The 16,334-nt window shown below is 47.6% G+C and overlaps 1 protein-coding gene across 1 annotated transcript in view; it reads left to right on the top strand.

The window, feature by feature from the left end:
• The window catches only part of LOC128972769 (uncharacterized), a 206,601-nt gene that overhangs the window by 150,466 nt on the left and 39,801 nt on the right, over positions 1-16,334 (top strand). The window contains exons 6-8 of the mRNA XM_054388878.1: positions 6,546-6,725; positions 9,084-9,316; positions 14,140-14,269. Of these exons, the coding sequence (XP_054244853.1) occupies positions 6,546-6,725; positions 9,084-9,316; positions 14,140-14,269 (543 nt within the window). The remainder of the gene's footprint in view (positions 1-6,545; positions 6,726-9,083; positions 9,317-14,139; positions 14,270-16,334) is intronic.

Raw genomic sequence — 16,334 nt, 5'->3', positions numbered from 1 at the left:
GGCATTCTTGTCTGGAAAATGATGGGCTGTCCCTGGCTTGAGAGAGCCTCGTTGTGCTGGCTTTAATCTGAGCAATCTGTTTGCTGCAAGAAGGCTCAGGGACAGCTCAGTCATCCTGGGCATTTGGCATGGCATGGTGTGGCTCTTCTGTCTGTGAAAGAGAGGAGTGGGGCTGAAGGTAGATGTTACCTAGCTTGAGCTCCTCCCAGTGCTGCTGCATGGATTTGTGTGAAGGTGATTTCTGTGCTGAAGAATCAATAGATACCAGACAGCCCCTGATGAGATGCAGAAATGCTGCTGACTGTGGTGAATTCCCTTTTTTCCCTTTGGTCTTTATTTTAAGCTGTCACAATGAACAGCAGGGATATGAGGTCTTGGAAGGGATGGAAGAGGACTTCTGGTTGGGTGGCAAAGGTTAGTTACACTCTTGTTGTTGAGGAGGTTGTAGTGAGGTGGGTGTTGACCTCTTGTTCCTAGTATCAAGTGATAGGACAAGAGGAAATGGTCTCAAGTTGCACCAGGGGAGGTTTAGGTTGGACGTTAGGAAAAATGTCTTTCCTGCAAGAGTGGTCAGGCATTGGAACAGGCTGCCCAGGGAGGTGGTAGGGTCACCATTCCTGGAGGTGTTCAAGAAATGTGTGGCCATGGCACTTAGAGACATGCTTTAATGGCCATGGTGGTGTTTGGTTAATGGTTGTACTCCATCTTAGAGGTCTTTTCCAACCTTTATGATTCCATAAACCCTAACACCACCCAGGCACTTTAAGACGTCTGGCTGTTATCAGAGGACCATAGCAGGGTGATTAAGAGCCCTCCAATTGCTCTTTTCTGCCTCAGGATGTATTTATTTCCACTACCTGCCACTATATTATTACACACCATGTTATTATTCATAATACCCATGGCACTAGCCCTGCCAAGTCTGGAGCTCATAAGCTAGCCAGCACCAGAATGAAAATGACCTGCTCAAGCCAAGACCTGTGTGAAGCAGCTGATTTGGAGGGGAATTCCCCATCCCAGCAAAGCCCAATGCTGCTGCTGCTGTGCCCTCCTTAGGGGATGAAGGGCTGAAACAGCTCTGTGACCATGTTGAATAGGAGGAAAACAGGAGTTTTCCTTGGACTGCCTTTTCAGGAGTGGATGGATCATTATAGTGAAGAAAAGAAAGAAAAAAACATTAACCTTAAGGAAGTAGCCAGCAAGAGGCATTTCAGGCTTAAATGTTAGAGCTTGCAAAAATAATAAGCTACTGAAAGCTGTTTTTTTCTACTAGGTACCAATAGCTGCTCTTCCTGGCAGGCAGGCTTCTCACTCATGGTCTGTAAAGCACCACGCAGACATGTGATCATCTCCAGGCTTGACAAGATCAACCTCTGCTCCTAGAAGAGATATTCCCATGCTCCTGGAAAGATATCCTGTGGTCCTGGAAAAGATATCTCCCTGCTCACACAAAAGATATCGTCCTGCTCCTGAGGTCTGATCCTAGAAGGATACAGAAAGGCCACACTTGCCCGAGCTGTGGCACCAGTGATGCTGGTAGAGCAGCCAAGGTGCTTGGTCAGAGCAGGAACCTTGATGAGAGCAGGAGGTTGAGAAGGTGCTTTGAGCTGTAGTGGGCAGTGGGGAATGTGGAACAAGACACAGCAGGGCTACAAAGAGCAGGGTGCTTTGAGAAGGAGCAGGATTTAGACCAGCATATGGATTAGGAAGACAAGGCTACATTTAAGGAGGTTTCAGAGGAAGAAGTGACAGAGCTTGGATGGAAACAGTGAGGCAGCTGGGAGATCAAAGGAAACCTTCATGTTATGAGTAATTAGGAGGTGGGAGGTTAGATAGGGCAGCCAACTCCCAGTGCTGCTGTTTGCCTTTTTCCAAGTAATTTCATTTGGAATTTATTTCCTAATAACATTGACTGGATTACACCTAAGCTCTGCTGTGGTGCCAGGACAGCTCTGAATGCTGGATGGAGAACATCCTCACTGCATCTGAGTGCATCAGTCTGAGCCTGTTGTGCAGAGCTGATGGGACAAGTTCTCACATGGTCTGGATGGCATTAGGGGGCTTGTTCTTGGAGGTGGAGAAAACCCACTCTTTTGTGCTGCCTCAAAGCAAAGCAGCATAAAACCTTGGCAGCAGGGTGGCCCTTCTTCAGAAGATCACATCTGAGGAGCTGCTGGCCCTTTTGTAGAACCAGTTTGTCATCTGTGGAGATGAGACAGGAGGGCATAAAGCTCATTTGATCAATGGGAGATATATGTAGGGATGTGTGCAATCAGTTTCTGTCTTGCCCAGCCTGCTTGTGCACACCTCATTTTTCTGGCTTGAAGCTTTTTGGAGGGACAGGCTTGTGCTCCTCCAACATTTGATTTGGTGTTTGGGGTGGGCTCCAGTGCCTCACGTTGAGTACTCAACTATAGACCAGTATTTAAGTAGGTGCATTAGAGTCCTCACTGCCTGGGACCAGACATGACTGTAGTTGGCCTTTTCAATTCAAACAGTCTCAGCTTTATTCTTCTACTTGATTTTGGTTTGTGCAAACCAGCTAGAGTACTGAGTCCAGTTCTGGGCTCTCCAGTTCAAGAGAGACAGGGAACTACTGGAGAGAGTCCAGTAGAGGCTACAAAGATGCTGGGGGCCTGGAGTGTCTCTGAGGAGGAAAGGCTGAGAGCCCTGGGGCTGTTGAGCCTGGAGAAGAGCAGCCTGAGAGGGGATCTGGTCAGTGCTCAGCACGAGCTAAAGGGTAGGGGGCAAGAGGATGGGGCCAGACTCTTCTTGGTGTCAGGACACTGTGCCCAGTGACAGGACAAGGGGGCAGTGGGCACAAACGAGAACCCAGAATGTTCCATCTGAACATGAGGAGAAAATTTGGTGTGAGGGTGCTGGATCCCTGGAGCAGGCTGCCCAGGGAGGTTGTGGAGTCTCCTCTGGAGAGCTTCCAAACCCCTTGGACATTATGATCCTGGCTAAGCTGCTGTGAGTGTCCCTGCTATAGCATGGGAGTTGGACTGGATGATCTCCAGAGGTCCCTTCCAACCCCCACCATGCTGGGATTCTGGGACTTTTCAAGGAAGAGGAGCAGGTTGGTTTGTGCATTGCAGGGCAAAAAAAAAATTATAATGTAGGATGTCTTTTCATGCTGCTTTTCATGTTTACCTTCTTATCTCAGAAGAGCTTTCAAGAATAAAAAGAAAGAAGATGTGCACCTGTCCAGAAGGTCAGGCTCTTCCTGACACTGGCTTTGGTGCCAGCAGTGCTGAGTGACTGCCCCAAGCCCTTCGTGTGCAGCCCTTTGCCCTGCTGCGTGCTGCTGGCTGCCTGCCAGCCAGCCCCCATGCTCCCCTACTGCTCATTGAAATCCATCACTGGCTGATCTCTGTGAACATCTTTCAGCCCTGGGGTTGCTGTTGGCTGTGACTATCGTCTTGAATATTCCCCATCCTCCTCATGCTGCTTCATCACTCTGCCTGAGACACGTGTTGCAGAGAAGCTGAGGCAGCACATTGCTGCACGGGCACCTGTAAAACCCCAGGGAAAAGCACAGAATGCACTGAGTTCATGGAATCATAGAGTCACAGAATTGTTTGGGCTGGAAGGGACCTTAGAGATCATCTAGTTCCAACCCCCCTGCTGTGAGCAGGAACACCTTCCACTAGACCAGGTTGATCTGTCTGACCTGGCCTTGAACACCTCCAGGGAGAGGGTAGGCACAACCTTCCAGGGCAACCTGTTCCAGTGTCTCACCACCCTCACTCTAAAGATTTCTTCCTAATCTCCAGGCTAGATCTCCCCTCTTCCAGCTTAAAGCCATTGCTCCTTTTTCTGTATCTACAGTCCCTTGTAAAAAGTCCCTGCTCAGCTTTCTTCTAGGCCCCCTTCAGGCACTGGAAGGCTCCCTGGAACGTTCTCTTCTAAAGGCTGAACAGACCCAAGCTTTATGTGCTCTCAAGCTTGTGTGTTTGTATGGTTGGCTTCCAGCACCAGCCAGCAAAGGGGAGAGAGAAGATTTCTACAGAAGATTCATCCACAGCCAGTGAGAAGGCTGCCTCGGAGTTTTTCCAGTAAATTTACTTCTGTTACATAAAACAATGTCATCTTCCTTCTGCTCCTCCCGTCAGGTCTGCTCAGAGGAGGAATAGCTGACTGATGAGCAGATGTTGGAGGATGTTTTGCTCAATGAATACCTAAAAATAGCTGCCAGACTGTCTCTCTTTAAAGTACTTTTCCATGTAGTCCCTGGAGTATAGGCCAAAGTTGGAAAATATTTGCAGGAGGTTAAGTGCTAAGTTTTGTCCATCCTGGAGTGGGTGTAGAGATAGTCAGGAGAGGTGGGCAGTCCATCCATCCTCCTCCTTGTCTGGCTGAAAGCAAGGTGAAGGAGAGGATGAGAAGATGATCTTCACTGCAGGGTGTAACTTCAGAGGCAGTTATGATGATACTTTAGTTTCTTTCCATCTCTGAACCCATTTGGGGTCTATCTACACCGTCCTGTAGATCATCCCACAGTTTGGATAGCTCCATCTGGGCTATACAAACACTGCTTTCTAGAGCAAGTGTGTGTTGTCACAGAATCACAGAATGGTAGAGATGGGAAAGGATCTCTGGGGATCATTCAGTCCAACCCCTATGCTCAAGCAGGGGCACCCACAGCAGCTTGCCCGGGATCACAATGTCCAGGTGGGTTTGGAAGCTCTCCAGAGGAGACTCCACAACCTCTCTGGGCAGCCTGCTCCAAGGATCCAGCACCCTCACACAAAAGAAGTTTCTCCTCATGTTCAGATGGAACATCCTGGATTCCAGTTTGTACCCCTTGTCCTGGGCACCACTGAGAAGAGTCTGGCCCCAGCCTCTTGCCCTCCACCCTTTAGCTCTTGCTGAGCACTGAGTAGATTCTCCCTCAGGCTGCTCTTCTGCACGCTCAACAGCCCCAGGGCTCTCAGCCTTTCCTCCTCACAGAGATGCCCCAGGCCCTTCAGCATCTTCCCTGTAGTTCCCTGTCCCTGTCTCTCTTGAATTGGGGAGCCCACAACTGAACCCAGTAGTGCAACTGTAGACTCCATAGGGCAGAGCAGAGGGGGAGGAAAACTTCCCTTGACTTGCTGGCCACACTTCTCAGGTCTCCAAGTAGGCTCTGCACTGTTGATCACAATGAGAAAAAAGAGAGAGGGAAGCCCAGGGAAATGAGTCATCAAGGAGCTCCTGCAAGAGGAGAGACCTAGATTTAGTAAATGCAGAAGGTATTGCATAGCCCAAGCTTCCCATCTGAAAAAGCCAGCAAATTCTGGGTAACACCGTCCTTGGAGCTAATCTGGACATCACAGAGGTTGGTTCTTTGCCAGATTGGCTAAAGTTGCATCTATCATTCATCTTTTTGAAGTTCTCCCTCCCAGGAACCACATGGTGAGGCTGAAGGACAGTTTATTATAGCGTTGTGATAGTTGGCATTGTGGACCAGCAGCTGCGTGTCACCAGCTGCCGCTTCATCTGTGTGACTAAGCATCTAGAGCTCCCAAATATAGCCATGCCACTGGAGCTCTTGGCTCCTCTTTCCCTTCAGTTTTTTTCTTTTCCTATAGAATAAAGGCAGGCAAAGTCATCTCAGGATGACCCCCGTGTAATTTCCTCTCAGTCAAGAGGCCACCATTCAGACCAGACCAGCAAATATTTGCTGTGTTTGGCCTTGCAAAGTTTCTGGTCTGAATCATTCATGCAGGAGAAAGCACAGGGAGGATGAAGTGACTTGTTCAATGTCACATAAGTTGATGGACAGAGCCAGAAATTCAGCCCAGGTATCCAGAGCCTCCATGTGTCACCACATGTGTGCTTCAGGCAGGTGTGTTTGAAGAAGACACACTGATGCTTCCCAAGTCTGGGAACACAAGAAGGGTGTTTTTCTTCAGCATTTCACTTGGTGCTGAATCAACTGGGATCACAGAATCACAGAGTTGTTTTGGTTGGTAAAGATCTCTAAGATCATTGAGTCCAACCATCAACCCACCAGCACCATAGCCATTAAACCATAGTCCCAAAGTGCCATAGCCACACATTTCTTGAGCACCTCTAGGGATGGGGACTCCAGCACCCCCCTGTGCAGCCTGTTCCAGTGCCTGACCACTTTTGCAGCAATGAAATTTTTCTTAAGAGCCAACTTAAACTTCCCTTGGCACAACCCTCCATGCTGAGATAAAACCCAGCTCTCTCCTCCCAGTGCACTGCACACACATGGTCTCCAGTGTCTCCTGAGGCAGGCTGTTAAGCCCTGGGTGTACTGGATCTGGTGGGTCCTGAGCAAAGGTAGTGCTGCAAGTCTGCTGTAGGGTGCTGTGGGAACAAGAGCTGAAGCTGAGATGTTTTCTGTCCAAAAGGACTTGCAGCATTTCAAGGCATGCTTTGCATATCACATGTGTGCTCATGGACAGGAGCTGGTGGAGGTGGCCATGTCCTAAGAAGTGGATTTTGTTTTCTGTTTCCTCGAGAGAAATCTGGAAGCAGTCTCAGTATCAGGTTTTTGGGTTATTTTATGGATTGTTCCATCTTACTTCTCACAGGGTTACTTAAAGCAGTGCCGGAAGAGGAGGGACATGTTCAGTGATGAACAGCTAAAGATCATCTTTGGTAACATTGAAGATATCTACAGATTTCAGATGGGTTTTGTCCGGGACTTGGAGAAACAGTACAACAATGAGGACCCTCATCTCAGTGAGATTGGACCATGTTTCCTTGAGCACGTGAGTCCATTTGGCTTTTCCCTTTGGGAGTTTTGGGGTTGGTTTTCTGAGAGAGACAGGAGAGGAAGAGCAGAGAAGGTCAGGAGGCAGGAGCTGCTCCAGATGACTTCTGTGCATCAGTTCCAGTTATATATCACAGAACACTCCATGCTTCTCTGTTTACTTCATGGGCTGTACGTGCAGGGAGAATTCAGAGATCCCCCAGTACCTTTGAATGCCAACACCTTTTCACATCCACCTTTACTAACCTTGTGTAGGTACAATGCTTCTCTGCTCCACTCTGCTGAGCCCCTATCTGCAGTGCTGGGGCCAGCTCTGGAGTCCTCAGCACAGCAGAGACATGGAGCTGTTGGAGCAGGGCCAGAGGAGGCCACAGCAGTGATGGGAGGGGTGGAAGCCCTCTGCTGTGAGGCCAGGCTGAGAGAGTTGGGGGTGTTCAGTCTGGAGAAGAGAAGGCTCCAGGGAGACCTGGTGGCCTTTCAGGACTTCAAGAGGCCAATCAGAAAGATGGGGAGAGATTCTTTATCAGGGATTGTTGTGACAGGACAAGGGGTGATGGTTTGAAACTAAAAGAGGGAGATTCAGACTGGAGAGAAGGATGAAATGTTTGACAGTGGTGAGAGCCTGGCCCAGGTTGCCCAGAGAGGTAGTAGATGCCCCATCCGTGGAACCATTGCAGGTAATTTTTCTGGGGGCTCTGAGCAGCCTGCTCTGGTTGCAGATGTCCCTACTGACTGCAAGGGGCTGGACTGGAGCTTTAAAGATCTCTCTAACCCAGTCCAGTATGTGATTCTGTGTCCCTCACCTACTCCCTTGCCTTACTTTGCTCTTCAGAATATGACTTTAACAGTCACTCACAAGCCATACTGATCAGGTTATGGATGACCAGAGAGTTGGAAGAAAGTCTAGAGAAGTGAAAAGAGGCCTTAGTTGTGCATTACACACAAAAGGAGAGGAGAACAAACGCTCAGGCTGTCCTCTGTGGCGTCAAGATGAATTTGGAAGGGTTGAAAACCCCATGCATCTTCAGTTCCCTTCCCCTTGGAGCTGTTGGGCTAGGTGAGGAGGTGCCAGCTCCTGGTTCTTGCTGCCCGGGTGGCAGCAGGGAAGCAGATACTCACTCACACTGAGTGCACATTGGACAGGACATCTTAGCTGACAGTAGAGTCCTGGAGGCTTTTGCCCAGCCCATTGTGCTGTTACATAAACCACATACTACAGGAGCTGATAAACTGGCCAGGGTGGTAAATATGCCAGGACATGTCAAGGAAATGATAGTTGAGCAGCTCCTGGCTTTCCTGTATGGAGAAGGAAGTGCTGGGTCAGAGCCTACCTACGAGGTGCTCCAACCTGGGGTGCAGATCCTGTGCTGTGTTACCTTGCAGTCAGGGCTGAGCTGGCAACAACAATTCACTTGTAATTAGAGACATTTTTTGAGAGACAGTCATGTAACTTCAGCAGGTCATCCCTGAAGAGGCTCACAGCAGCTCCTAAGCATCATTGGTCTTCTAATTGAAGAGCAGGTTTCTCTGTGAGAAGTTGTATGATGGTGTTAACGCTGCTCATTTGTAACAGAGCCCACAGTCTCTGCTGCTGGCTCCCAAAGCAGCATCAGATTCCACCTCCATGCTAAAGAGATGTAAGAAATCGTGGTGAGAATGAGCAGCTAAAACTTTGTGTCTTGAGGCTGTGCTGTCAATTCATGTATGGTGACAATAGTAAGGATTATTGCCACTGTTCAGGGGAACATCTGACACTTCTCTGTCATCAGAGAGGGGCTGAAAGCTGGCTAATAAACTGAGGAATTATTCCTGTTTAGCCATTTGGAAACTGAGGGATGAGGACGTTGAGACCTTGTGATATGGAGCTGCAAATCATCCATGTAATGGGGATGCCATCCAGAGGGACCTGGACAAGCTGGAGAAGAGAGCCTGTTTGAACTTCATGTGGTTAAACATGGCCAAGTGCAAAGTCCTGCATTTGGGTCAGGGCAATCCCCAGTATCAGCACAGGCTGGGGATGAAGGGCTGGAGAGCAGCCCTGTGGAGAAGGACTTGGGGGTGCTTGGGGGTGAAAAGCTGGACATTAGCCAGCACTGTGCATTCCCAGCCCAGAGCAAGACATATCCTGGGCTGATCGCCAGCAGCGTGCGCAGCAGGTGGAGGGAGGGGATCCTGCCCCTCTGCTCTGCTGAAACCCCACCTGCACTGCTGGGACCCTTCCTCCTTCTGTTTGGCTTATTCTAACTTCTATAGTTATAACGTGGTCTTGCTGGCAGGTTGGGTGGTTGACTGCTCACAGCACTTACCTGATCTGTCCTCCCATCCGTGTCCGTCCCTCTTCTCCTGCCCCTCACAGCAAGATGGCTTCTGGATCTACTCGGAGTACTGTAACAACCATTTGGATGCGTGCATGGAGCTTTCCAAGCTGATGAAGGACAGCAGGTACCAGCATTTCTTCGAAGCCTGTCGCCTCTTGCAGCAGATGATCGACATCGCCATCGACGGTTTCCTTCTCACACCGGTGCAGAAGATCTGCAAATACCCACTGCAGCTGGCAGAGCTTCTGAAGTACACTGCACAGGATCACAGGTAGGTCCACCTCTTACACACAGAAGGATTCTGCTTGCTTCTCCTTTAGCTGCCCTCTGCACACACACAGGGCTTGGGGGTTGTCTGTCATTTTTTTTCTGGTTTTGTAGGTTTTTTTTTCCTGCCCGTGAAGAGCTTTTTTCTCCATGACAGCTAGTATAAATTGAAGTGGGGCAAAGGTTCAGCAGACATTTAGAAAGCTCCTCAAAGTGCTGGTGCTCAGTGGAGCCAAACTCTTCTCTGTTATAATCAGACATGTGAACTAATTACCCTTGAATGTACTTTCTGATGCTCCCTGTTATATTAGAAGAATTCTCTAATTAGCATTCAGAGCTCCGAAAGGCTCATTCTTGAGAGAATCACAGAATGGTTTGGGTTGGAAAGGACCTTCAAGATCGTCTAGTGCCAAACCCCCTGTCATGGGCAGGAACACCTTCCACTAGATCAGATTGCTCAACATTCCATCCAACCTGGCTTTGAACACCTCCAGGGAGAGGGCATCCACAACCTTCCAGGGCAACCTATTCCAGTGTCTCACCACCCTCACTGTAGGGAATTTCTTCCTAATACCCAGTTTAAATCTATACTCTTCCAGATTAATGTCATTGCCTCTTGTTCTGTCACTACAGGCCATTGTAAAACGTCTTTCCCCAGCTTTCTTACAGCCCTCTTCAAGTACTGTAAGGTCTCCCCAGAGCCTTCTCTTCTCCAGGCTGAAGAGCCCCAGCTCTCTCAGCCTGTCCCTGTAGGGAAGGTGTTCTACCCCTCTGATCATCTTCATGGCCTTTTGTGGACTCTCTCCAACAGTTTGATGTCCTTCTTGTGCTGGGGGCCCCAAAATTAGAAGCAGTGCTCCATTCCTTTATCCTGAAGAGGACCTCAGCACATAGCAGTCAGTCCACAACTCCAACCTGAAAATGCTCAGATCTGAGAGGAATTCAGAAGCTTTCCAGCTCTTCAGCCTGATGCCCTGCCTCATTTTGCCGTTGGGTTTTGGCTTATTGTGGTACTCAGCACTTGGTTACTGCCCAAAATTTCCAGATCTCTCTTGCTGCTGCTGAGGGCAATCAGCCTTACTCCCTGATCTAATGCAAATCAAGAACAATACCTATGCTATCACTTCTGATATACTGCCATAAAAATAAGGTGAAAGAAGAATCAGGCTCTCTAAGAGAAGCTTTTCTTCTGCTTTGCCAATTTTCTTTCTTTATCCAAAACCCATTTAAAAGGAAGTACCTCAGAGAACACAAAAGACCATGAATGTTTCAGAAACTTATGCAAGTGCTTGATTTTTTTTGTTTTTTTCCCCAAATCCATCTCTGAAAGGTAGAGACACCTGATGTGGGCAAGGAGATGCTTTGATTGGCTTTGACCTAATTCATGAGTTTAATTCCCACTCACTGAATGCTCAGTTCCAAATCATAGAATCACAGAATCATTTTGGTGGGAAAAGACCACTAAGGTCATCAGGTCCAACCGTTCTCTAACTCTGCCTAGTCTGGTGCTAACCATATCCCTCAACACCACATCTCTGTGTCGTTTAAACACCTCCAGGGATGGAGATTCAGCTGCCTCCCTGTGGAGCCTGCTTGTTGCTTGTATCTTTGCTACCATCAGGCAAGGCAATGTACACAAGCCTCAGAAAGGAGAAGGGGATGGGTTTTGCCATCACAAATTTGGACATGGATTTGGCTCTAAATCCAATTTCTGGTTCACTTCATAATGAGGCTAAATCAACCTTGGGGTGAAAATTCAGGTATCAGAAAGCAGCTCTGGTATCCCCAAATCTTGTGGCTCTTTCCCTTACCAGCCATGTGATGTCCTCAAAGTACTTACAGTGTGAATTCAGATGTGGCTTTAGAGTTGGAAGACATCAGAAGCCTCAGAGAGAAGAGGTCTGTGCTTAAAATGACCTCCAAGTTATTTGCTAGCAATACTGAAAGGGATGTGGACAGTGTGATTACACAAGGCTTGAGTTATCTGGGGAGTACATTCCTTTTTCCTTTGGGATCTTTTAAAATCAACATGTTGCTAAGTAATCAGATACAGTCATATTCTGATATTGAAATGCAGCTGTAAGGTCTCCCCCAGAGCCTTCTCTTCTCCAGGCTGAACAGAAATGCTCCAGCCCTCTCATCATCTTTGTGGCCCCCCTCTGGGCCTGTTCCAGCAGGTGCATGTCCTTCTTGTTGGGGTTCCACAGAAGAAGACACAGTACTGTCAGGTGAGGTGAGGGAAATTGGAAACCAACTGGGGAGCTTCATCTGGGCCCATTAATCAGGTGGAGAGTTGTCCTCACACACTTAGAGTTTGACAGTGCTCACAATTAGATTGGGAGTCTGAAACAGAAGCTGGAAAATTACAGAGTGGACTAATACTGCAGTGAAATCAGGCTCTTCACTTGCCTGGATTAGGAGTCTCTTAGGCACTCTGATTAGAATTTAATATGTAGGAAATAGAATTTAAATCAATTAAGGCATTTACAGAGTCAGACAAAACTCAGAAAGGACCAGGATTCCCAAGGAAGGCAAATACCTTCACTTCATCTGACTGATGAACATCATATTCTTCTTGGGTTTGTTTTTTGATTTATTTTTTTTTCCCTTCCTCTTCACTGTCTCTCGAGCTGTGGATCTGCCCAGTGCCAGGTCAGGACAACAGAGCTGAAACCCAAAGCCTGACCACTCTCCCCTCAGTTACTGTGTGATACTTGGCAAGAGTGTCCACTTGCATTCTGGCTGAGCACTGGAAAGAGGTCCCTGCAGCCCCAGTATAATTGACAAACAATCTATTTACCTTAATTTCATACTTAGTGCTATCCTGGTATTGTTGCACTGCCCAAATACTTTTCTTCTCTTATTTTTTTGTTCTGAGTTTTTGCCAGCTCTGCCCCAGACATGGGCTTGGAGCCCAAAAAGTTCAATCATGACTTTCTTCATTATTGTGTGAAACAAACCTCAATGTGCATGGAGTTTCCTCTCCAAGCAGAACATTGGAATTAGGGAATTAGCATTACCAAGATCAACCCCAGCCTGATTGGCACCAAAAGTTGTGCCAGGAGAGGTTTAGGTTGCTTATTAGGAAAGGTTGCTTTCCTGCAAGAGTGGTCAGGCATTGGAACAGGCTGCCCAGGGAGGTGCTGGAGTCATCATCCCTGGAGGTGTTCAAGAACCGTTGTGGCCATGGCACTTTGGGACATGGTTTAATGGCCATGGTGGTGTTGTGTTGAAGGTTGGACTGGATGATCTTGGAGGTCTTTTCCAACTGTAACAATTCTATGGAATGGGTGGGAGGACAAAACATGGAGTAATATTCTGTTGTAGGTCATTTTGTGATTGTTTCTTGATATTTATCCTGTTTGGATCACATGGGGATTTAATTCACAGCATCTGCTCCTATTTTAGCTGTCAGCAGTGCAACTCTTAGCAATAATCAATACCCCATTCCCCTGCAGCTGCCCAGATGGCAGGTTTTCTCATTAGTCAGCAATCAATACCAAGCCTTCAGTTAATAATAAATTATGGTGGTGTTATGGCAGCTGGCCTTGTCTGTCTTTCCAATTGAAATGAACATTAAAGTTCCCTGGAATGGAGAAGAAGGCACAGGGCAGAAATCAATGGCATTGATTTCAGCATCACTTTTTGAAAAGACTGATCATCATCTTTGCTGGCCCTGGCAGGAGCCTGTTTTCTGTCATGGTTATTACACTCACAGGTCCATCCAAGGGGAAAAAAACAACCACGAGCTGCTTTGATTTGCTCACCTGAAGGCTGCAGTAAGAGTGAATGCCATGGGATATCTGCTCTGTGGCACTTTGGGAGTCACCTTGGAAGGGTCCGACTTTGTGTCTGATCAAAAAATCTTTTTGAATCACGGAATGGTTTGGGTTGGAAGGGACCTTAAAGATTGTCTAGTTCCAACTCCTCCCCACCATGGGCAGGGACACCTTCCACTAGGCCCTCTGGCTCAAAGCCTCATCCAGTCTGGTATCGAACAGTTCCAGGGAGGAGGCAGACACAGGTTTCTTGGGCAATATGTTCCAGTGTTTCCCCACCCTCATTGTAAAGAATTTCTTCCTAATATCCAGTCTCAGTCTCCCCTTTTCCAGCTTCCATCAGTCCAACCCTGCACAGTCTTCACTTTTTCTTGGAAAAAGTGACCCCAAAGACACAGGCTGTAAACATTTCAGGCTTTCTTTTAGGATGCTCTTTGGCTGAGACCTTCAAGCCTTTAAGGAGTAATATTCACAACTGTTGTGTGTTGGGTTGGTGGAGGCTGGGCTGTTGCAAACCAGCTGAGGAGATGGCTGGTTTGTCTGTCTCATGGATATCATGAGGTAGTGACAGGACTAGAGGGAATGGAATAAAGCTGGAAGTGGGTAGATTCATGGTGGACATGAGGAAGAAGTCTTCACCATGAAAGTGGTGAGACCCTGGAATGGGTTGCCCAGGGAGGTGGTTGAGGCCCCATCCCTGGAGGTGTTTAAGGCCAGGCTGGATGAGGCTCTGGCCAGCCTGATCTAGTGTGAGGTGTCCCTGCCCATGGCAGGGGGTTGGAACTGGCTGATCCTTGTGGTCCCTTCCAACCCTGACTGATTCTATGATTCTATGACATTGCATTTCAGTTCCAGCAAGCTGCTCTTCTGTGATGATGCAGAAAGACATTGCTGGTGGAAAAAATATGGTATCCTACTAAAGAGCTGCAAATCCTACCTGCATTTCTGTCTGAAAGGGTGGTGAGGTCATGCTGCTGCTAATGACAGACCTCTGCATTTCCACTGCACATCAGGCTCTGGTTCATGGGCTTTGTTTTGCCTTCCCCAGTGACTACAGATACGTGGCTGCTGCTCTCGCCGTCATGAGGAACGTGACCCTACAGATCAACGAGCGGAAGCGCAGGCTGGAGAACATTGACAAGATAGCTCAGTGGCAGGCCTCCGTTCTGGACTGGGAGGTACAGTAGATGCTCAGCCCTGATTTAGGTGCTGCAGACCTGAAAAGTCTGCATTTCATGCTGTTGTTCAATTATCCAAGACCATATCCCAGAATCCCAGCACGGTGGGGGTTGGAAGGGACCCCCCTGCTAAAGCAGTGGCACCCGCAGCAGCTTGGCTAGCATCATGATATCCAGGTGGGTTTGGAATCTGTCCAGAGGAGATTCCACAACTTCTCTGGGCAGCCTGCTGCAGGGCTCTGTCACACCTCATATCTAGTTGATTTCACACAACCTAGTCTGGGGATTAAGCTTGGGGCAGAGAAGAGAGATTCACAGACTTTAGAGGTGGTCCTTGAGATGTAAAACAGTAATGGTGCTCTGAAGAAAATCCAGGGTGCAGTTCCAATCTATCAGTAAAAACCTGGAGTGACTTGTGACAGAAGTGCTGTTGTCCTGGGAGTAAGTGGGATTCGGCTCAGTCTCTGTGTGTGTGGTGGCTCTGTGCTCTGGCACTGGGAAAGGAGTAGGGAAAGAGGGAGGAAAAAACCCTGGGGATTGTGCAGGTTAGGAAAACGGAGCAAACTCTGCTGGCAATTGCTTCATGATTAGAAGCCAAAACATTAAGCTGAAGTGAGAGATGCTATTTGCACATTTAAAATGAGTACCCACTTCAAGATGTTTCTGAACCACCCCTGTGTGTAGTGAGCGTATAATTAAGGAGCTGAGAAGCACAGGCAAGGCAAAGTCAGCAGGGGGATGCCTCACTAGCAGACCTTCAGTCTCCTGCAGGATTTATGCCAGACTAAAATCATGTTCTGCTTTTCTTTTTATCTGAGTTTCTTTAAAGTAATTTGATGGATGTAATCTGTAAATAGGGGTTTTGAAGCAGAGTGAGGATCAATGCTGTTGTAAATCCCTTTCTGTGTTGTCATCCATCCATGTGTTTACTGAGTAGATCCTCAGAGCAATGGGACAGCCTTTCTTCTTCCTCAGAGTCATGAAGGTCTGGAATAACTCCACATTCAAGTCAATAGGATCACAGAATCATAGAATCATAGATCTATAGGATGTCAATAGGATCATGCTATCTAAATTAGTACACAGGAAATACGCAGAAATCCTCTTTATTCTTTTCTAATTCTTTTTTCCTCTGGAAAGTCCTAGATACATAGAATGGTTTGGGTTGGAAGGCACCTTAAAGATCATCTAGTTCCAACCCCTGCCATGGGCAGGGACACTTTCCACTAGATGAAGTCACTCGGGGCCCTGTCCAACCTGACCTTGAACACCTCCAGGGAGGGGTGTCCACAATCTCTCTGGGCAACCTGTTCCAGTGTCTCACCACCCTCACTGTAAAGAATTTCTTCTTAATCTGCAGTCTAAATTTTCCCCTCATCCTATTACAACAAGCCCTTGTAAAAAGCCCTGTCCCAGCTTTCTTGTAGGTCCCCTTCGGGTAGTAGAAGGATCAAGGAGGGTGAAGAGAAGGAGATTCTCCCAGTTTGGAAAAGATATAGGAAAGTAGGGAGAAGAAGAGAAATCCAGGTGGATCACCTGGTTGTGTATCATTTTTGACTGAGCTAGTTTCATTGCTACAAGGAAGGCTGGGTTCAACCCTGATCAAACATTAAATGCAGCAGTCATAGCTGGTTCTCAAATCAGAGAGCAGAGCAGGCGGATTATTTGCTTGATTGTTGACTACTTGAAAGAAAGTCTCTCTCACTGACACACAGGCTGATTCTTTGAGCTTGAAATCTGCTCTCTAGGAGGCATAGGACCACCAGGTGCATCTCCAACCCTCAGTGAATTCCATGTGATGAGCTAATGTGTGTCATTTGTAGAAGTGCTGAGACCTTTGTTGTAAATACTTCTAGATTGAGGACAGATCAATTCCAAGTCAGTGAATATTCATGTGTGAGTGGAAAGCCAAGGTGACCTTCACACAGGATCTGTGGAACAGCCATTTCTTTCTCTCTTCCATTAGCTCAGTTGATAATTCATTTTTATTTAGCCATCTCCTTGATAATTCACTCCTGCTTAGTTTCAGCTATGTCCTTTATAACTCATTCCAGCTTAGCAGTAC

This window comes from Indicator indicator, chromosome 17 (genome assembly GCF_027791375.1).
Source record: "Indicator indicator isolate 239-I01 chromosome 17, UM_Iind_1.1, whole genome shotgun sequence".
Lineage (NCBI taxonomy): Eukaryota > Metazoa > Chordata > Aves > Piciformes > Indicatoridae > Indicator > Indicator indicator.
Note: the sequence above shows the minus strand (reverse complement) of the source record. Positions and strands in the feature narration are given on the sequence as shown.